Source organism: Watersipora subatra, chromosome 5 (assembly GCF_963576615.1).
Source record: "Watersipora subatra chromosome 5, tzWatSuba1.1, whole genome shotgun sequence".
NCBI lineage: Eukaryota > Metazoa > Bryozoa > Gymnolaemata > Cheilostomatida > Watersiporidae > Watersipora > Watersipora subatra.
The window spans coordinates 21,333,341-21,356,556 of NC_088712.1; the positions used below are offsets into that span (position 1 = coordinate 21,333,341).

The window sequence follows — 23,216 nt, forward strand, 5'->3', positions numbered from 1 at the left end:
GCCAACTCTCACGCCAAAGAAAAACTGAAAATGCGTGAGATTTTTGCCCCAATTTCAAAAATTTTATATATGCTATCATTGATACATCAATTGCCCCAAAACCAAATCTCACGCATTGCCCCACTCGTGGGTTGGCAGGTCTGAACAAGTAGTAAAATTAAGTAGTATAACACTGGCCCCAAACCTTCAGGTGTTCATAACTAGTCGCCTAACATTTGCAGCCCTAACTTGCAACCAGGGCGTACAGGACTGATTGTTGTACCATATACAGTATAACCAGACCTGCCAACCCAAGAGTAGGGCAATGCGTGAGATTTGGTTTTGGGGCAATTGATGTATCAATGATAGTACACTGTATATATAAAATTGTGGAAATTGGGGCAAAAATCTCACGCATTTTCATTTTTTCTTTGGGGTGATTGCGTGAGTCTCACGCCCAATGCGTGAGTCTCACGCCCAATGCGTGAGAGTTGGCAGGTATGAGTATACCATATTTTATTTTATCATTGGAGATCATCATCATGAGATCACCGTTTAGAGTTGCGTTTCTACGTAATGTACGGTAATTAAAATGTATCGCAACTCACCATCAGCGATATTTTTGTAAAACTATGGCGAATTGTCTTAAAAGTAAATCGCACTGATTTGACGTTTGTAGTATACTTGTTAAAATATTGGCGACTTGGCTTTTATTGCATTTGGCAAAATAAAAACAATTCTAGATGTGATGTCATTTATTTACATCTATCGCAATTTTACATTTGAGATAATATAAACTATTTTTTCAAGTACTCATGCGAAAGATCCAAAGAATTGCACTCTGCAATTTACGCAACCACGAAAGTTTATTTGATTTAGACTGTGAGTAGCGTTTTAAATAGACAGTGATTCTTTCCGAGATCATTTGCTAAATAGCAAAATTATTTGATTGCTCAGGCAAGCAGATCTATTTTAATTATGTGAACATACTGGGCTAGTTGTAACATCTTTGTTTAAGTTCTCTGTCGTGTCTGCGACTCAAAACGCTTAATAAACACACATTGTGATCACTTACAGCCGCGAGTGAGAACGATAGTGCAGTTGAGTACGGCTACTTGCTACTTGAGGGAGTGGCACACTCCCTCAACACAGGGTGTGTGCCACTTGATTGGAAACATGCCAATGTAGTCCCTGTATTCAAGAAAGGTGACAAGAAGGCCCCACTTAACTATAGGCCAATATCACTCACTAGCGTATCATCTAAGGTTATAGAACATATTATTGCTCATAACATAAGAGATTATCTCGATCAGAATAACATCCTAAGTGAAACACAGCATGGTTTTAGAAAAAAGCACAGCTGTGAATCTCAACTTATACACACCATATCAGACTTGGCAAATTTTAATAATCTTAACACTCAAGTGGATGTACTTGTTTTGGATTTTAGTAAAGCGTTTGATACAGTTTCGCATGACAAATTGATCCACAAACTTAGAAGTTATGGCCTAAATGCAAATGTAGTGACTTGGATACAGCACTGGCTCCTGGACCGCACATTCTGTGTCATAGTTAACGGTAAAACATCTCCACCTACCCAGGTAACATCAGGTGTGCCCCAGGGGTCGGTGCTTGGACCCTTGCTTTTTCTTTTATATATCAATGACCTTCCAGAGTCTCTGAACTGTCCAAAGACATCCATACGTTTATTTGCGGATGATGCCATACTTTTTAGACCAATAGAATGTGCGTCCGACAGCCTTCTGCTTCAGGACCAACTGTGCAGAGTGGCTGCATGGGCTGAGTCGTGGCAGTTGAGATTTAATGCTAATAAATGCACATCTACATCTGTGGAACCAGTTAGATTTTCACATATATACAACTATTGCGGTACATCTCTTATATCCTCGCAATCCTTTTTATACTTGGGTATACTTGTTTCTAGCACCCTCAATTTTAATGAACACATAAATCGCATCATACGTAAGGCTAACGGCACTCTTTTTATGCTTATGCGGACCCTTAAGAAAACATCTCCTAATGTCAAAAGGACAGCATACTATAGTGTGTGTCGTCCACTGCTAGAGTACGCTTCGGAAATCTGGAATCCACATTTTGATTATAGTATACAAGATTTAGAATCCATTAACCGAAAAGCTTTTAGGTGGGCCAACAATTTAAGAAAATTTGATAGTATATCATCAGAAATGGTGAAAATGGGATGGCAAACACTTGCAGAGAGAAGACGCATCAAGGACGAAAGCACACTGCAAAAAATTTTAAGCCAAGACCTAATGGTCGATTTTAATAGATTTGTAATTAAGAACTCATCCTATTTTACTCGAGGCTCCAATATCAGACACACAATCAATACAAGTGCAATGAAACACTCTTTTTTTAACCGTGCGATGAAATTTTAACATCTGATTCTCTTATAACTAGACCAAGCGATCTTATACTTTTATCCTTCAGACTTAGATAAATAAGTCTATGCTTATTTGTGATCTTATTTTTATGCCTAATGCACCATTTTATTTCTACAGGCCTAGCGGCCACTTGAGATATTTTACAGAGATAGATAGATAGATACCTGCCAACTCTCACGCATTCGTCGTGAGACTCACACAATCATCCCAATGGAAATGCGTGAGATTTTTGCCCCAATTTCCACAATTTTATATATACTATCATTGATACATCAATTGCCCCAAAACCAAATCTCACGCATCGCCCCACTCTTGGGTTGGCAGGTCTGTATGTGAACTTGTAGGAACCATAGAAATATGGGCAAATACCAGTTTTATAAACGCGTACCTAAGAACTTTACGACGGTGAATTACTGTAGTGCTGTATAGTGTTTTTAGTACATATTTCGTTTGTCTGCCTGCACCACAAAAGATACGTCGTGACATCAGACTACGACTTTTAATGAGGATACTTATTGAAGAGGATAAGCATTCAGCACTAAACAGTTCATACGACCAGTGATATACAGCCCCCCAGTTGGGGGCTGTATATCATTGATACGACCAACTTATTAATCAATCCGAGCCTCACATTCAAACTCGAGCAAACAGTAAAGGGCTACCATCATCCATACATGCCACCAAAAGTGAATACTTTAACAGCTTTCTACCTAGAACCATAAGAGACATTAAAAATCTTATAAATAACCACTCAGCTAAAGCAGTATAAACTTATATAGCAAGTTAAGCTTGCACTACTGACTAGCATTAAACTCAATTACTCGAAAATTGAAAACCACTGACAAAATAAATTAAATTATATGAGGCACACGACTTCCACATTTGGACAACTACGAGGTAATACGAAATAATATCACGTTTGTCTACCTAAATGTCATGTTTGTATCATTGTTGCATTCTTGCAAAGCAAAAACCCACTTGCTTTTTTATTATCAGGGTAATGTATGGATAGTTCGCTGTCTTTCGCTATAGCATAGCGTGTACAACTAACAATTCAAAAAGCTTACACGGCACAATTAATACATTATTAGCCGGTTTTTGGGGCCTTCTGACCATGCTGGTGATCCACATTTATTTTTGAACTTGAGATTTTAGATTTAATTGGCATACAGTGTCATCAGTTTGCAGTTTAGTTTGTAGTGTCTCCGACATTCTCAAAGATGCTTTGAAAAAATTTTTGCGGCACCATTAGATTGTCTTAATATTTGCCTCTACTACACAATAACTGTTCTTTTACTCAATGTTGCCTAATTATAGTACATTTTTAGCATGACACTTTCTGTTCGCATTTACAGTCAAGCATAAACTAATGCTTACTCCATTACCTAAGTTTTAGCTATGTAACTCGAAGCTGTGCTTAGATTCTGTTCTTTGGAAAGTCTGAAGTTGTCAACTAATGCCTATTGTCGGTCTAGACAAGCCTTGGTATCCTCATGTCTGGCTCCCCGTGTCTGATGATTGCCTTTCTCACATGTAATTGCTCGAATGGTTGTAGGAATCATTGGCTCTGGATTAAAATTTTCATGTATATCAGTTATCAACCACTGTGTATCAAGGCATTTCAAAGCATTATTAGAATATTATGGTGCAATTAGAGTAATTTTATTATAGCAATACATTCTTTCGGTAGCCTACTAGCAGCTGGTTGAGGCTCCTCATTATTTTTCTTATGCCTGTTTTGTAACTGGTAGTGGTTAGAATAAATGGTATTCGGTCTCCCACACGATGGTTTTTATTACTTTGTGTATATATATAGGTTCTCTAAGGATAGCATATTTCCTTCTCAAGAAAACGCTTGTACTGGGACAATTCAAAACTACAACATTATTAGTATTTGTAATTTCAAATTACAAGATGCGCTTTTCCCCTCACTTGCTCCAGTCTTATGTTTTCTGAAGCTTAGCTAATGAACCATTCAGACTCAAGGAACAAGGCTTCAGATATTTTTATCTTGTATTCGATTGAATACCATTATGACTGCTTTGTTGCTTTTCTGGAGACGACTCTTTTGAACGCTGATGGATCAGTGATAGTGATTATTGACTCATGGTCATATACCATTCATCAGAATCCAATCTTATGGGAAAATTATGGCCTTTGTGTTGTTACTCGACTTCATCAATATATATGTACATATACTAAAAATAACAAAATGGGATTATAATAGTTTGTAAACTTTCTGTTTGCAGATTATTATATCTACAAACAGAAAGTTTACAGATAAACTACCGTAAAGCATCACAGTAATTAACAACACACAAAATCACAAAATTTTTGTCAAAATTAGTTGATAAAAACAGCTGGTGTTTCATATTGCATCTTGGTACTTTTGCTAAAGAAATCTAAGTTTATGTGCATAAGGAATGGCTGCAAAACTTGCCACAATTTCTGACGGTTTGTTGACACACACAACTCCATAGCAGAGCTAAAATTGACTTCAAAGTTTTCACCAACAATGAACTTAACTGTGAAATGAATGAATGAAATGAAAAACAACAATGAAATGTACTCCAGCAGGCTGAGTTAGTGCGCAGGTAAGTACGTAAGTTTGTAGCTCACAATGCGGGGTAGAATGAGGTCTTGAATATTTTCTTCGTAGAACTAAAAGCTATGGTCGAGCGAAAATTTCTAATTGAGTCGGCCTACCTTCTTCTCCTAGTTTGTTATTTCTTCTATGTTGCTCGAAGTGCTCTAATGATTATTCATGTTGCAGTTGATAATGTATATTCCTTACACGAGATTCGGGAGTTTTTCCGCATTCTTAGCAAGTCCCAGGAATGCACTCCACCAGTCATCTCTCACCAAGTAAGTTTAATAAAAACTGCATAATGCCCAAGGATTGTCGTTCAGAGATTTTGTGAAGCTCTTGTGAGAATATATTAATGTTACAAGGTGATTCAATGTTCTCTATTTTTGCTGGACTGATTGAGAAGTATACTAGTGTAAATTTCATATGAGTAATAAACCATACAGTCAAACCTCTTCATATGAAATTATTTGGTTCTGAGGTGCGCTTTGTATGTTGAAACAATCGTGTGTTGGAGCAAGTATTCCCATAAGAATACACCGTTATTCTTTCAATTCGTTCCACTGCTCTAACTTATAATAATCCCTCAAATGCACGCTGCAGGTAATTACATGGTATTAAACCAACTGCAGCATAGCAGGCTATGTTAAAGATAGAATAAAAAACCAAGGTAATAACAATTTAAAAAAATTGTTTGCAATAGTATTTTCCTTTATAGACACACTACCAGAAGGTGTAAGCTCAGTAGTGTGTAGATTCCAAGACAATGATAGTGATAGAAACATAGCTTACTCTAGTAGACTGGGAAACTTAAATTAACTTGTCCGATGTACATTTTTTCTTTTTCTACATTTTATTAACAATTTTTTCTCTTACCTTATAAAACTGCATTATTCATCAAACCTCCGAAGTTTCCATGTTGTAAATTATTTACCTAGTGTATAGATTTACATTGTACGTTGGAAGATTTGTATGCTGAGATGAGATTGTTGGTGGAGATTTGACTGTATTTGTAGATGAAGGTTTGACTGTATTTATAAGTAGAGGCCAGACTGTAATTGTAAGTAGAGGTTTGACTGTAATTGTAAGTGGAGGTTTGTAGATGTAGGTTTCACTGTATTTGTAAGGACATGTAAAGGTTTGACTGTACAGTAGGTGCTCCTACAACATAAATAATCCGTTCCAAGAATGTTTACGTTGATAAGGAAATTTACATGATAAGAACAGTAAAATACATGTAAATTGCCTAATCCATTCTAAGATCTTTCTAAACTCACCCCTTTAGTCATGCAAAAAGAAAACACTTCACTTAACTCTTGTAATTTTTAAGCTGTACCGCAACTGCAGTATTATTAGTTTGGATCGACAACTTTTCGCATTTTTATGATCAATCTCACTGGTTTTATAAATCACAATTGCGGTAATTTTATAGGTTAATGGGGACTGCACATTTTCTATGTTCTTTTACAACGATTTGCATATTTTTTCTGAACAGCAACATCTATCATGCAAAGTAAAACTAATCACAATTATTCTGTACATCCACAATAAGGCAAAACAACAAAATCTCTTTACTATAAAAAGCAGTTCTACCTGGTCGTCGTCTATCTGTATCCAGGGGTCAAGGTTAGGATGAAAGATAACTTTTGACAATATTCCAACTCATGACATTCGGATTGGTAGACCGACGCTCTAAACACCTGCACCAATCGATCGCCTTAGTATTCATGAACAATTGCGCAGCCATTTTATTCTCCTTTTTGTCGGCACATTTAACGATCTCTTATAGCGAACTAGAATGTCGCGAAAGTTATATATTTATGTAATAGATCTATAACGCTATACGCACGGCGTTTTCTCTTCTGAAAACGCCGCGAGATGAACTACCATTTAAATCAAATTTAAAAACTCGCTCGACTTGACACTTTACGTTATATAGAATTTTTTTCGTAGTTGGAAGCAAAAACTTCACATAAATTTTTTCTGTTATCTGGAATTTACATTATAGGAAGTGTACGTTATAGGAGCATCTACTGTATTTATAAGTAAAGGTTTGACTGTAATCGTGAGTGCAGGTTCGACTGTAATTGTAAGTAGAGGTTTTACTGTACTCTATCAAATGTGGCTAAAGAGCTTATTACATCAATCAAACTTTTTAATACTGATGAAAGTTTTTTTAAACCATCAATATGAGGAATCTTGGTACATTTCAGTTGATTCTTTAGTCCTCCAAGAAGATACTACAGATACTGTAGAATAATAGTGATAAAGGGCTAAAATTCTGTTTGAGGTTGCCATTACAGTTATATATTGTATACGTTACGGGTTCATTCTACGAGAGACATCCAAGCAATCATGTAAGATAGATAATATACTTGTCATGCTTCGTTGATCGACAAGGCTTATCACAATTTGTAGCTATTCCTTTCATAATCTTTCTGCGATTTGTTTTGTTCTAGGACTTAGTATTTTGCCAAAAGAGCTGGGATGAAGTTTTGTTACTACTCGTGTTCAAGGGTCCCACCCCATCCGCCTCTGATAGAGTAGCTATGATCCAATTCTGTAAAAGGTATTTACACTATATTTATAGGTATTTACACTCTTGATTTGTTTTGAGTAATCATGTTCTCTTGCTTTATATTTAATTTTTTAGTCCGGTCATCTTGTAGCCATGTTGATTTCTCAAAATATATGATTGATTTTCTCAAAACTGCTTGATTACAGTTTACCAATAATCTGAAATGATTGATTTTGAACGAAACTGATAAAATAAATGTATAATATATTCGTTTTTTTCAAGATTCTACCATATTTGTAGGTTTTTAAGAGTATGCCAAGATTTTCTGGGCGCCCTCTCGATAGAGAATATCCTTGCCAACATCACTCTGCTCGCAGAAATCGTGGATAGCATGCTGGTAATATAACATGTGTGAAGGGAAGACAACTTCTCTTATTTGAGTCCATACGTAATAGCTGTTGTTTAAGTTAATACAAGTAGTTCTCACTTAGCGATGGCTCGGAGTTACGACACCATGTTTAAATGGTGAAAATTGTTAAAAAATATTCTTGAAGAAACTAAATGAAAATAAATAAAAAAGTTTTTAAAACCATTAAAGTAACCATGAATATATAGGTATTGCACATGTACACAAGCCATGACGTTGTTATTATGTACCTACGGTATCCAGTGTTGGGCTAATATCCACCATAGATGAAGCGTTATAAAAACCACTTTTGGTACCATGCAAATGCTACCATACAAATGCTGACTGAAAATATAAATGCCAAGAAAGTAAACATAAGGAATAGGTAAAAATACATAATATCTGCAATGTACTCTACTGTAGTCTAACATTTGTGTGCGTGCCCGTGCACACGCAAAAGTTAAATGAAAAAGAAAGAGTTAAAATTTATTGTACTTGTTGAAAGTTATTATTAGAATACCAAAAAAGACGAGAAGAAGAAAAGGTGAAGCAGTACAGTGTAAATAGCCTGTATGCAGGCAATAAAAGCTTGGAACTGGGGTCTTCAGAACTCTTTCACTAAGTCAGGACTACCTGGGGTACATATAAATTAGTTTATGGTAGAATGAGTCATGCAGGTGTGAAGGAGAGTCGTGTGCTCATGTGGTAAGGAGACAGAATGTAGCTGTCTGCGGTGTATTTACATTACTATCCTGTTACCATAGTGTTAATCTAGGAAACGGAATGGATATTACAGTTTTGTACTAGCAAGAGTCCAATATAATAGTAGAACATAAAAAGTTATGGTATAGATTTGTCTAAGTGTGATGAGAGATGTAGGAGGGGTGGTAGGTTGGGAGGAAGTGAGTCGTAAACAGCTCTATTTGATAGGTTGTGGTTTAACACACACACAAGGGTGAGAGGAACTGACAAACGACGTAGCATTACTTCGGTGTGGCATAGAACTTGTTTTACCAAGAAACAAGCAAACTCTGACTAGTAAACTGGCTTTCTCGACTGCCTCTGCCTTTTACATTGTTGTCACCTCTACGACATAACTGAAATTCACATTTCAAGATTGATTGACAAGATTTCTATGATTGGTTCGTTGTATTCAAGGCTCATCTCTTTAAATGCGGTTGACCTAGCTTTTTATCGAAGTTGAATAATACTAAATGTAGTACTTGTAGTAAATGTAGTTCTTCATTTATAAATAATACCTGTAACAAATTCTAAAGCAACTAAACTACCCATAACCTGGCTCTCTGCTCCGTTGTCTGGTTGCTCACAGAACTGGTTTATAAGTGTAAATCTTGCAGGTCAAGATTTTATTATCTCTGTTCGTCAATCATTTGATGAATAAATGACCATCTTAGAGTTTCGCTTTGCTACGCCAGAGTTGGGGTATTTTTTATCTTCTAATCTATCAGGGTGTACATCATCATCATCATCCTTGGAGAGAAACGACCTTCTAGTATTCTGTGAACCTTCTCCATGAGCATCAATGTGTAGTTGAGAGCTTCCGCTGATCGGTGGTGACTTCTTCGTTCGCCTATTCGTTATAAACATGACTGGGATATAGATTTCCCTTATTTTCCGTCATGGCTTTCTCTGTCAACGCTATTCTTAGCTCTTCGCTAGGATTTCTGCTTTGTAGAAGAATCCACATGTCCATACGCACTTTTGCAGTCATTGGTGTCCTGAGGACCGCGTAAAAAAGTGGCGTTTTGAGACAAATCTGGCCACCCGCTTCTGGGACCAGGCTACAGATTTTTTTTCCGTTATTCATGTGAGCAATTAATGATGCTTACAAAATACTAGCCTGACCAGGCCGAAACACAGCATATGTTCCGCCTGGCCTACCAGGGTCTGTTTCGACTTATCTTGCCTTTACTGTCACCTCCAGAGCCCAACAAGCAGGACTAATGAAGGTTCAGTCAGTCCCTCCCTTGCCTTTTTTTAGGGCAGCATCTGTTACTGAATGTGTTTTATTCTCACATCATGTAGAAATATCTATAGTAGAGTTAGTAGTACAAGTGTATATAGTCTATGGTAGAGTTAGTAGTACAAGTGTATATAGTCTATAGTAGAGTTAGTAGTACAAATATATATAGTCTATAGTAGAGTTAGTAGTACAAGTGTATATAGTCTATGGTAGAGTTAGTAGTACAAGTGTATATAGTCTATAGTAGAGTTAGTAGTACAAATATATATAGTCTATAGTAGAGTTAGTAGTACAAGTGTATATAGTCTATAATAGAGTTAGTAGTACAAGTGTATATAGTCCATAGTAGAGTTAGTAGTACAAGTGTATATAGTCTATCGTAGAGTTAGTAGTACAAGTGTATATAGTCTATGGTAGAGTTAGTAGTACAAATATATATACAGTCTATAGTAGAGTTAGTAGTACAAGTGTATATAGTCTATAATAGAGTTAGTAGTACAAATATATATACAGTCTATAGTAGAGTTAGTAGTACAAGTGTATATAGTCTATAATAGAGTTAGTAGTACAAGTATATACAGTCTATAGTAGAGTTAGTAGTACAAGTGTATATAGTCTATAATAGAGTTAGTAGTACAAATATATATACAGTCTATAGTAGAGTTAGTAGTACAAGTGTATATAGTCTATAATAGAGTTAGTAGTACAAGTATATACAGTCTATAGTAGAGTTAGTAGTACAAGTGTATATAGTCTATAATAGAGTTAGTAGTACAAGTGTATATAGTCCATAGTAGAGTTAGTAGTACAAGTGTATATAGTCTATCGTAGAGTTAGTAGTACAAGTGTATATAGTCTATGGTGGAGTTAGTAGTACAAGTGTATATAGTCTATAGTAGAGTTAGTAGTACAAGTGTATATAGTCTATGGTAGAGTTAGTAGTACAAGTGTATATAGTCTATAGTAGAGTTAGTAGTACAAATATATATACAGTCTATAGTAGAGTTAGTAGTACAAGTGTATAAAGTCTATAATAGAGTTAGTAGTACAAATATATATACAGTCTATAGTAGAGTTAGTAGTACAAGTATATATAGTCTATGGTAGAGTTAGTAGTACAAGTGTATATAGTCTATGGTAGAATTAGTAGTACAAGTGTATATAGTCCATAGTAGAGTTAGTAGTACAAGTGTATATAGTCTATGGTAGAGTTAGTAGTACAAGTGTGTATAGTCTATGGTAGAGTTAGTAGTACAAGTGTATATAGTCTATGGTAGAGTTAGTAGTACAAGTGTATATAGTCTATGGTAGAGTTAGTAGTACAAGTGTATATAGTCTATAGTAGAGTTAGTAGTACAAGTGTATATAGTCTATGATAGAGTTAGTAGTACAAGTGTATATAGTCTATGGTAGAGTCAGTAGTACAAGTGTATATACTCTATGGTAGAGTTAGTAGTACAAGTGTATATAGTCTATGGTAGAGCCAGTAGTACAAGTGTATATAGTCTATGGTAGAGCTAGTAGTGCCTTTGTACATCGACATAATACTGCAACAATCCAATGTATGCATGTTTCAGATTGGAGGGTTTGTACACTTGACCAGTACAGAAAAAATACGAGGGTTTCTTTCACAGACGTACACACTTCCAACTTCATCTCCACGTCCTTTTTTACCCATTTACGATGTATTTTCTACAGCTAAACTAGCAAAGGTTGGTCATACATTCTCTCTCATACCTAATTGTGTCTACACCCTCAACATATTTTATTGGAAGTAGACAGCAGCTCATTGGACAGCATGAATAAGCGTTTTACTCCAGTATTTTACCATACACCTATGGTTATCTGCTCGTGTAGAAGCCAAGTAGAATCCAACTGGCTAGGAGCACTTATGATGAACTCCCTTTTTGTTATTCATTGTGTTTCCTTACTTTGAATGCATTGTGAGTTGTCCGCTGCCAACGAATTCATTCCTTAACGCTTCAACGATCTGGAGTTGCGATATATCTACATCTTACAGAGATTCGTGATGTATCCCACAAAATTATTGAAGTGGACTCGTTTTCAGGTCACGGTCAATTTTCAATTCTTCTTTCAATTCATGTCTATTACCAGATCTAAAAAGGTAGTTATTTCGTCACCCTCGCATGAGTAACCCATCTTTGGAATGTAATCATTAATGTCAAGGCAAAAAGTCTAGCAGAAACATTAGTGAATAGCAGTAGAATTTTTGCAGCAGAGACCCACATGGTTGTGTGCTGAAATTTGTTTATCTCCACTGAGGAGAGCTTAGTCAAAAATTATTGATTTCGATCTATTGGCAGTGATCGCTTCTATAATGTCGAATAGAATTATATGAATTATTATTCCTCATAACGAATGCTTTCTCATGAATTTAATGAAGCGAAATGGTGTGGAATGCATTCAGATTTTACAGTTTCTATTATTCAAAGTATAAGCAATTCCGAATTTATTCGAAGCATGGAAACGCACTGTATGTTCCTCGCACATGCGGCGTCTGCGCTATCACTTATATTGTTTCTAACCAGCGTGTCGCAGGTGAAATTGTTGTAAATCAGATCACATTTACAATGGATTCTACACATCAAACTGCTTGTGAATGTCGATGTTTGCACATTTGAGTTGTCTACTCTTTGTCTTACATTATGAAGATAAGAGCTTGATAGCAAAATAACAGCTCAGTGACATGGATTATTCTAGAAATTATGTGCTTTCAGTATTCACTGAAACTCTGGCAATGGAGTTCATGATGTTATCTAAACTAGTTAGCTATCTATAATAGCTATCTATAGCACTTATAGCTATTATACATAGCTATTATAGATAGCTATCTATAATAGCTATCTATAGCACTTTTCATCTCATTTTCATACAACCACTGAACTGCATCTAGCGTCGTTAAAGCTGATTGTATCTCTGCAGCTGACTGGCTCCGGACATCAGCCGCAAGGTCGCAGCAAGGTTGTTCCTGTTTTGCAACCGCAAACTCAAGAAGACAAAGAGCATATTTATCTGGACTGGATAGAAACTCTTGATTATGTGACGGGCAGCTCGGGAGAACTCACATGCGTAACACGGGGTGTTGTCAGCGCTAAGAATGTATCCTCCGGTCAAAAACTGGTTCACTTGCAACTGAACAAGTCTTACAGTAAGGCTGTTCGCTTACCCCCCCCCCACCTTAATGTCTTACAGTATGGCTGTTCTTTTCCCTCCTCCCTAATGTCTTACAGTAAATGTGTACTGCCACATGTGCCATTTTTGTTGGTTCTGACTGAAATCACGAAATGTATGAAAAACACAGAATTATTCTGCCGATATTCTCAAAATTGTCAAAGCTGTGCATGCGCACCGAAATCGTCAACGATACGTTTTTAATTGGCTTAACAAATTATTAACAAGCACGATTCTAGCACCTTTTGCAATTTGTATAGTCTGAAGCATATAACGCTACATGCAAGAAAAGTATTAATGCAATTCGTCATTGTAAATACGATGCAATCGACTTGATTGCGCTAAAGATGGCAACGCTTTCTACAACGGAATTTTTGCTGCTAAAAAATAAATTGTTATCAAAAAAGAAACGATTTGTAGCCATGCTGTCCGAACAATAAAGAGCCAATAATAGCAAGTTGACACCGCTGAAAGCAACTAAAATAGACTCTATTATCTGTTTTGAGTTGAAATACTTAGACGGTCTTATCTGAATATCTTTTGCCAACATCCAATTAATTAATCTTTGCTTTAGGCTTCTCGAGATTGCCTAGTTCTTTAGATACAAAAACTTACAACAACATAAAAAGACTCGACTGGTACACAAAACTTACCATTCTAAACTCGAACAATAAACTCCAGCAAGAAAGGAGGAATATGGTTTGTGACGTCTACAAGTGGTCAATTGACAGAATTCTTTTTTGAGGCTGAGTCAGTTTTACTAGCAATTGTTCAGGTCTTTCAGGCTGGTTATTGTTATGTGTAAAACATGTTATTTTCAGTATTTTGGTGATGTTCTTTTGTAAAGACTTACAGCTTGCTACCTTCTGCTCTGCGTAAACAAAGGTTCACAGATCGAGTCTGAAGAGCCTAGTACCATGCAGTCGCTGGCAACATATACAGACGGTTCCCTACTTACGAACATTCGAGTTACGAACAACGATACATACGAACGTATGTATGTTGTTCGTAACTCGAATAACTTTCGAGTTATTTGTTTGAACTTTACATACGTATTGTAAAGGGGTTTGCCGGCCTTACTTGGCACGATTTCTACTAATAAATAAAGAGAAGAGAGTGCGTGTAGTTTCATTCAGCTTTTAATTAGCGAAGGAAATTTCACTAGCCGAGAAGCGTAAGGCTATCTGCTCTGCTCAACTAAATGAGCGCACTCAGTTATATACAATAATATCAACCATTTCGGCTAACGGCAGACGGTAAGAACACTGGCTAACCAAGTGAATAAATAGGACCGCTACCGCGTTGGTATAACAACAATATAAGTGATGATAAGTGATAGTGTTATGACGATATATCAGATATAACAATAGCATAACGAGGGAAACAACGATATAATAAACGGACAACACGTACAAAAAATAAGACAACAACGATAAGTGATAGCATAAAGATTCAAACAGCAATATAATAAAAAGGACAAGACATAGTTATTATAAATGCAGTGTCATAGTCCGGGGTCCACCAAAGTATTATCTCCATTTTATTAAATGTTTTTTTCAGTACAAACCAATACAGGTTACTTATACAAGCCTTAAACATACTTATATCAACCTTCAATATACTTATATAGGCCTTAAACATAAATTATAATACAAAATATAGCACTGAAGCAACTTACGAACAAATTCACCTTATGAACAATCGCTCGGAACGTAACTCGTTCGTAGGTTGGGAACCGTCTGTATTTCATGCATCGATTTTAGGAAGTTTGCTTGCAAAATTATTTCTACTAGGGTTTCTCCTGGGGTTTTGCAAAAAGTCATTGAAACTTTCCATGGACTTCATTTTTTTTGGTTTACTGAATTTCTAGATGGATATGTTCATGTACGGTTTTAAGAGAGTTGGTAAGTCATTACCCATCACTATTGACAAGCTTTATTGGAGGCTGAGTAAACTGAAACTAAATTTGACCAATCATAAACAAGCTATATTGACAGTTCGTGAACTGAAACTAAAAATTCAACTTATTGCATAGCATACATAAATGCATTTGTGTGCTTTCTAATTGATGCTATATGGCAACAGCAAATCCTTAGAATTAGATATTGTAAAATGAAACAAGAATTTAATGCGTCTTCATGAGATAAAGAAATAACAGCAGTTAACTGTGCTAGTGTAATATTAATACTGAACAGATCTCATTGAATGTGAGTGTTATATAATTGAGAGTATAATATTTTAACATGCTGATGCAAGAGAAGGCATCGCATAAAAGAGTATAATCCTAAAGATTGAAGCGAAACTTAATTTTGTGGAATTTCAGATAATCAATTTAGGAATACAACAAACCCGCGTTTTTATGGCTGATGAGGGCAGCCTCCCTGCCCTCCCTGCAAAATGTGAAAATTTGTGTAGTGGAAACTAATGAACTCGTATTTTCTTAAGTTCATTAGGCATTGTTGAGGGCTTTTAAGATGCATGATAAAGGGTATCACAAGCACTACACTTCTACACTTCACAAACTGTAACAGGAACACAGCGAACCGCCATCACTGCTATCACAATGGTGCTTGTATGCTCTCAGTATATGCTCGCTCGTGAAGGGATCTCACTAGGCAAGAGCATGAGAGAAATTTATGTAATTTGCTTTTTCTTTTTTTCTTGTTAATTTTTTAATAAAAGTCTTTACCCCAGGAAGTACTGAAGCTGTGAAGGATTACTTTATCTAGTTGTGTTATTTCGGAAAACTTGCACTAGCTCTATACATTGTCACATGACTACACAAGTAGGTAGTTAATACGACATGTTCTTATAGCTGTAATGAAAACTGTAATCACACTTGCTGGATTTGCTCCCACATGTCACTTTACAGCAGCAATTTTGTCTCTGATTTCCTGAATGTTTTTGCTGTGTCCTGCAGGCAAGTTGATTGGGCAACACAGTTTTACCCGCTGCGTCGACTCTAGCGAGTTCAACACTGCGGGGCGTCTGCAGGCTTCGTTAGCCTTAGGACAGACACAGCTTATGTCATATCAACTTCCATCAACCAGCCCTCCCTTTTTACTAGAGGCCAGACACGGATCAGGGTAGGGATAATTCTAAGGATAAAGAGATGAGGGTACACTTAGTAGACTAAGTGCTGAGCTTTGAAGTAGGTTTGGAGTGGCCTTAAGTTATTAGTCAAACTTCATCATGTTGGATCTTTGTTTATTTTTTACTCTAGTGTTGATGAATTTCAGATATCTTACAAGTTATGACAGTTGAAAATCTATGCACTTTATGAAAAATAAAACTTTGCATACTATTTTTTATCAGGAATGAAAAATTGAAAAATTATACTCATTGAAAAATTATAATTGTTTTGCAAGAGCAGTAGAAGACGATTACAGTTGTGAATTGTTGTCATTGTAATTGTATACCTTAATTTTGTACTCGACTTTTTTTGTCACATGATTTTAGTTGAATTTTATTGAATATTCAGTTCAAATTCATTTGTTATCATTGTTATCACATTTCTAATTCACATAGCCTAATTTCCTCGGAACTTATTGCTAAAGAGCTGGTTCACATATATCGGCGTATCTCCGTTGATGCAACATAAGTAACTATAGTTACTAAGGTTAATATACTATTTTGTTACTAATTTTTAATATGTAAAGCACATATACAAAATGTTGACGGTTTTTCTAGAGGGTGTTTGCATTAGGTAATTACTATGGGTTTCTATACCCCTCTGTACGACATTTTTGCCTTATAATGCTGACACCAGAAAGAGTTAATGTCGTATGGCGGGGTCTTATGCAGTTGAGTGCAGGTAGCAAGATATGACAGGTACCGCCACTGATTGCTTTACCTACAATAGCACTTCTTTAGATTATCTTCTTTGTTATTCGCTACTAAGAGATGGTCACAAGGAAACAAAGCATGAGATGTTTTCAGTCAGAAAAACGAGTTTGACGAAAAGTAATTGATGCATACAAGTGTTAACGCTAACATTTTATTTATTAAGCTATATACGCTAACAAACTATTTTAGCCTTGTTCCATTTTGTTTTGGTCTGTCGCAACCGAACCTCATTTTTGATATATATACACATGTATATTCATAAATATGTATAAACTAGCTTTGCTACCCGCCGTTGCCCGGATAATAAAAAATTCTTTGGTCAAAAAATTGATTTATATTTAACACATAACAGCATTTGCGGACAAAGCTGTGCAGTAACTTGTAGTTTTTAATAAACTTTATGTATATATATTTATATCAAGATAAAGATGTTCTCAATTTGTAACAGAAGTTAAAAAGCCACTAGCGTATAGTCACACACAATTAAAGTGGAACTATTCATGAAGCCTATCGGTTAGATTTTAAGTAGTTGAATCTATTCAACCACAATTTTTATAGCTTGCTATAAAAAATTATATAATTTTTTTTATAAATAAGTTTTATAATTATATAAAAATTATATAGTTTTCTTATATATAAGTTTTATAATTATATAAAAATTATATAGTTTTATATAGTTATAAAGCTTGCTGTATAGTTTTTTATGTCACGAATATGAAGTATTTTTGTACTTGGCTGTTTTTACCATTAACAAGAAGCCTCATTTTTCTTGAGCAAAAATATAGGAGTGCAAATAGTGACACAAATGTTATTGGTCAATCTGTTTATCAATACAATGTTATTGGTCAATCTGTTTATCAATACAACGTTTAGTAGTTTCAGTGTGTATCCATAGTAAGTATCAGTTAGTACTTACAGCAAGTAATGGCTGTGTTTCAACTGTGCATTTCATCGGTGTGTGTAGCCAAGTTTTCAGCAGTGCACTTTGCACCATTTTCTGTTATATACCTTAAAGGTTGACTTGTAACAAAATTCACATTACAGTTATTTGCTATCAAAAGATTCACAATGTCTTACTCTGTTATGATGTAGGTGCCAAATGTGTGAAAATGTGATTACAAGCTCTTCAAAGCTCAAAAACGAAAAGCCGCTGTAGATTGGAATCTATTTATTTCTCTGATGTTCTCGCGTGAATTGAAAGGCCAATAAAAAGCTCAATATAAACATATCGTAGCACTAGTTTATGACAAACACTTCGGGTTTCACCAAAAACCTCGTATCAAATATAGATGCTCGCTACTTTACAGTTTTTTTTCGGCCTGGTCTAATCGGCAAGTCGTAATCTGATCATGTGACCCAATACTTCGCAAATAATTTCTTCAGCACTTTTCGATTATCACAGGTGACCAACAGGCTCGTCATGATTATTAGACAATGATATGTACTCCTTCGAGGTAAGGTTAGAAATTTTAACGAATTTTTATGGTAGGTTATAAGATATCACTGCCAAAAAACAGAAACCATCTCTCAACACTACGTCACATTTGAGCCGCTTTAGAAAGATAATCCAAACTACGGCGGTCTCGTGTGGCTGCGACTAACTGTTCGTTTTTTAGCTTTTAAGAGCTCGTAATCACATTCCCACATATTTTGCACCTACAACACAACAGAGTAAGACATGGTGATTCTTTTGATATCAAATAACTGTAATGTGAATTTTGTTGCAAGTCAACCTTTAACATTCTGGGGCTGATTACTTTATCAATAATTAGTGAATTTATACCTATAGACATCGCATTGCCACCTTCTCTTGTCTCAACTTTGTAGAGCTGGTGAGCTTGTTGTCACAGTGCATTGTAAAGTGCCACCTGCTGTCATGTGTCTCAACTCTTCCATCACCTTCTCACTTCATGGCAGGAGTCGTGGGTGGGTATTTTATAGCAATTCGGATGATGTAAGCGTAATATAAGATAACAGAAGGTAGTCTTTTAAAAGTGGTAGTTGTCACATTTTGTATGTTTTTTTTTCGCATTTTTCGTAATCGTTTTGTTATTTAAGATTTCTTAGATTCTCTGTATTCAGTAATTATGACCAAATGTATTCATAATAGAATGTAGTAACTGAACATAGTATTTGTAGACGAAAAAAGCAATGCATCAACATAATTTTGTACACTGGTATGGCTGCCAATATCAGTACAGTTGCTGCCCTTACTACATAAATATATTCGTTTCGAGAACGTTTAGGCTATAGGAAATTTATGTTATATGAACAGTAAAATTGTTTAATCCGTTCTGAGATCTTCCCAAACTCGCCCCTTTGGCCCTTCAAAATGAAAAAACGAACAAAACATTACTTCTTAATTTAATGACTGCAGTAACTGGTAATACTGGTTTGTATATACAACATTTTGCTTTTTCATCACTTACATTCGGTTTGGAGTCCTTGATTACAATCATTTTATGTTAAGGGAAGCCCACACCTTCAATGTAAATTCATATCGGTTTTGAATCAATTTTTTTCACCTTTTTTCCACAACAAGCTCTGTGCTACAAAGACAAATATGTCTAAAATAAAGCAAATATATTTATATCTATAACAGATGCGTATATGTTGCTTTCTCTCTAAAGTGCGGCAAGATAGATAACAATACTTTTAAAGCTAACTGAGACTCCCATTTACTCTTTCGCTACCGCATTAAGTTCTCACCGAACGATTATTTTGACCAAGTTGATTAAATGGTTTACATGAAAGATTAAATTTTTCAAATGATTTACATTAAAGATCATATGCTAGAATCTAGTAAGGAAAGTTTACATTTCAAAGGTCGGCCAATGACAGAGATGAGGAAGGATTGAACTTGGTAGTTCGGCTGTGATGTTGTCTTCAGACATAAAGATGAATGAGTAAAAGTCTTCGGCGCAAACGATAGTTTGTTAATTGTTGAATAAAATAGTTGACACAATTATTTCACTATTGCGCTAAAATCGCTATTCTGAACGGATTAGTTTGAACAGATTTTCGAAAGATCGATACAGCGCTAGTATTTAAGAAATATCTCAAGAATAAAAGCAGATATTGTTTAACTGTAAAATGCATCTTGTTCAGAATAAAATTCTCTACAATATAAGTATAAAATTGTTTTATGAATATCACTCTCACAATTTTTCTAACGCTTTCTTTGATGCATTGTGTTTCTTATTGCCATGACGATCTGGTTTTGCCGTTTTGAAAAATAATTAGAAATGGAATTGTTGAGCCAAAACATTTTCTATTTCTTGCACGTGATTGGCAACAAGGTTGTTTCATTAGAGACCAAATTTGATTAGCCTAGCCAATGTGTAGGCTTCGCAATAAAAAAGAAAAGTGAAACCCTATTGATAATCCGATACATCGGCTTACAGTCAGTACTTATATTACCGCGAAAGCCGATACATCAGGTTGCGGTAGCAAAAGAGTTAATCAGATCAAATTTGAGAACTTGCACCAAGTTGAGGCTTTACTTTATGTTATACATACATACTTTATGTCATTTTTCATGTTCTACAAAACAAAGACTTTACAAAAATTCTTCATGTTTAAGGGAATTTACATAAACGGTTTACGTTATAGGAGTTTCTATTATATGTAGTTTCTCTAATTGGAATGTACTATTTAACTTACAACATATTTCCAACACATCCAAAGAAATTCAATTTCCAATAAATATGTGATTTCATTATGGCCTTATGTAGATAGAAGTTGGTTGACTATTAACTGTTAGCTTGCACTGGATATAGTTCTCTCCTTTTCAACAAACTGTAGTACATTTATCAACCTAAAAGCTGTTATTATCGTCATTTTAGCACTTCCACTTCATAAAAGTATTATCCCAAATAAATATCGTGTAGATCTAAGAACCATTTTTGTCTATGAACTTATAAACTGTGGCAGTTCTGAGACTAAACTAATATGTTATTTGGCTGATTTGTCATTTAATTTATATTTTGTTTGGCTGGTCTGGTATTTAACTGATAAATTGTTTGGCAGATCTGTTATTTAACTTCTTCGTTATTTGGCTGGTCTGTTATTTAACTGATAGATTGTTTGACCGGTCTGTTATTTAACTTATCCGTTATTTGGCTGGTCTGTTATTTAACTGATAAATTGTTTGGCAGGTCTGTTATTTAACTGATAAATTGTTTGACTGGTCTGTTATTTAACTGATATATTATTTGGCAGGTCTGTTATTTAACTGATATATTGTTTGGCTGGTCTGTTATTTAACTGATATATTGTTTGGCTGGTCTGTTATTTAACTCATATATTGTTTGGCTGGTCTGATACTTGAACGATCCATCATATGGTAGGTTGCTGAAGCTGTCGAATATGATGCACCAAACACTTGAGCTTAATGATGACCATCAGACGATTGTTTGGAATATTCCGGAAATAGCCGGTCAAACTAAGGCTTCAGCCCACTTCAAGGTAACAACTAATTTGCTTCACCCTCAAACAGTTTTTACATCTAATTGCAATAGGAGAGTTGTGCATTCCTTGTGTATTTCCAGATTTTACTAGAAGGAGACAGTAAGCTAGATCTGTGCACACCAATGGCTGTTCAGTTCAAATATGAAATAAGCAACTATCTCCATTCCAGCTGCAAGGTAGTCTCCATTCATGTGAAGCATATCAAGCCTGTATCTAAGTGGGTGCGTCACCTCACAATATCTGGAGATTGTCACTCGCGATTTACTGTCAACAGCGAATAGGTCTCTTCACCCTTTGTACAACATTGCCTTTGAATTGTTATCTTGTGACTATTCTTTCCTCAGCAAGCACTATTCTACCCGTGTCATAGATCATGACTTCGGGTGTATATTATAGATGTCTATATGCATGTAGAAGTTTAAATATTGAAACCATATTTGCCTTTTTTTTTAGTCATTTATTTCTTTATGACAGTAGAACTCTTCTACCTTCCATCAATAAAGCACAATCACTATCTAGACATGTTAATGTTAACTCTAGAGTTGCCCCCAGCTTGCATCACTGGCTTTCGTTTTATTGTCATTAAATAGAAGAAGAAAGTCCTCGGGTCTCATTGCCTGTTCATCCATGTAGCGCTGTTGAAATATTTCTGCTAGCAAAGGGCGGTCAAGGACATTGAGAGCACTGTATACCTCCTTGTACCTGTCAAGCGGTTTACCTGCAGAGACACATCACAAGGCTATCTGGCTGATGGATAAAGGACAAATGCAAATACAAAGTCATTAGCTCTTAAGACAGTTTTCGAAAACAAGAAGTTGGTTTAATAAAACTAGCAGTAAACCTGGTGTTGCCTGGGGTTTTTAATTCTCAATCAGACAGCGGGTGGGAGTTCAAGAGGCTGGTTTTCAGGAACCAGACAAAAGTTTTGAAATCCAATATTTTCGGACCTGGGGAAGGCACGGAGCGTAGGTGTGTGAGGTTTGGATGAAATAAGCAAAAAATGTGAAAACATGTACTAACAGACACACATGATAATAAAGTGAGATATATATAGATTTCGGGCTAAAATCGCTTTCTAGGTGAAAAAGTCTAGGCAAAAAAGCATATATGCATAAGATTTTGTTAGATTATGTCAGGCTAAAAAAATTGAATGCCCATCTGGGTTTTAAAAGTCGTCATGTATGGGTCTTAAGTTCTAAAATAGTCCCATCTGATATAAGATCACATGATTGAAAAACACTGACCAAGCTGTGATGATAAAAGATTACTAACATTTAGTTACCCAAGGCTGGCGTCTCTGTAAAAGTGACTAGTTGCTAATAATGAGCATTACTACTACTGACCACAAATGTAACACAGTCTCTACCTACCAACTCTCTTTCTGCTGTTATACCAGGTTCTAAAGTAGCTCTCACCAATCTTATCAGTACCAACAGTACCAGCCTCGGCTTGCTGAGCCTTGATCTGGATGATCTTGAGACTTGTCACCCCCAAGAACATTGCTGGCAAGAGCAGACAACTTATAGTCGGTTATAGCTAATGGCATGATTATGAACGATGATCATATAATTTGTAATGATGATCGAATGTGAACTTGTATCTGCATCTTAGATAAGTTCGTTATAGACAGTAGTAATTATCATTGCACCAGCTAGTTGGCAGTTAGTGCTCTAATAAACATACATAGAAAAATCGTACATCAACGCATTGTATTGTTGTATGAAGTCCCTCACAGGTCAAGTCAGGACTACCGAACATGATCCAATGTTAAAGTGGTTAAATCACATGCTCAAGAATGTCTCCAAGTG

The 23,216-nt window shown here is 35.6% G+C and overlaps 1 protein-coding gene across 2 annotated transcripts; it reads left to right on the top strand.

The window, feature by feature from the left end:
- The first annotated feature begins 726 nt into the window (after positions 1–726).
- LOC137396503 (AP-4 complex subunit mu-1-like) lies at positions 727–22,920 on the top strand. Of its 2 annotated transcripts, none has more exons than XM_068082803.1 (10): positions 727–861; positions 5,179–5,270; positions 7,452–7,561; positions 7,811–7,907; positions 11,478–11,612; positions 12,844–13,069; positions 16,013–16,178; positions 18,766–18,864; positions 21,288–21,405; positions 22,805–22,920. In XM_068082803.1, the coding sequence occupies exons 1-10, from the start codon at positions 795–797 to the stop codon at positions 22,814–22,816; spliced, it is 1,122 nt and encodes a 373-aa protein (XP_067938904.1). In that variant the 5' UTR covers positions 727–794; the 3' UTR covers positions 22,817–22,920. The 2 variants fall into 2 exon arrangements, with proteins under 2 accessions (XP_067938904.1, XP_067938903.1); XM_068082802.1 differs by lacking the exon at positions 22,805–22,920 and adding an exon at positions 21,489–21,915.
- Positions 22,921–23,216: the final 296 nt, after the last annotated feature.

What these genes read in the sequence shown, in the direction of transcription:
- LOC137396503 (XM_068082802.1), top strand. Translation starts at nt 795, where the DNA reads ATGCGAAAGATCCAAAGAATTGCACTCTGCAATTTACGCAACCACGAA. An exon ending in CACCAGTCATCTCTCACCAA is followed by an intron (nt 5,271 to 7,451) that starts GTAAGTTTAATA and finishes GTTTTGTTCTAG; the next exon opens with GACTTAGTATTTTGCCAAAA. An exon ending in ATGATCCAATTCTGTAAAAG is followed by an intron (nt 7,562 to 7,810) that starts GTATTTACACTA and finishes CCATATTTGTAG; the next exon opens with GTTTTTAAGAGTATGCCAAG.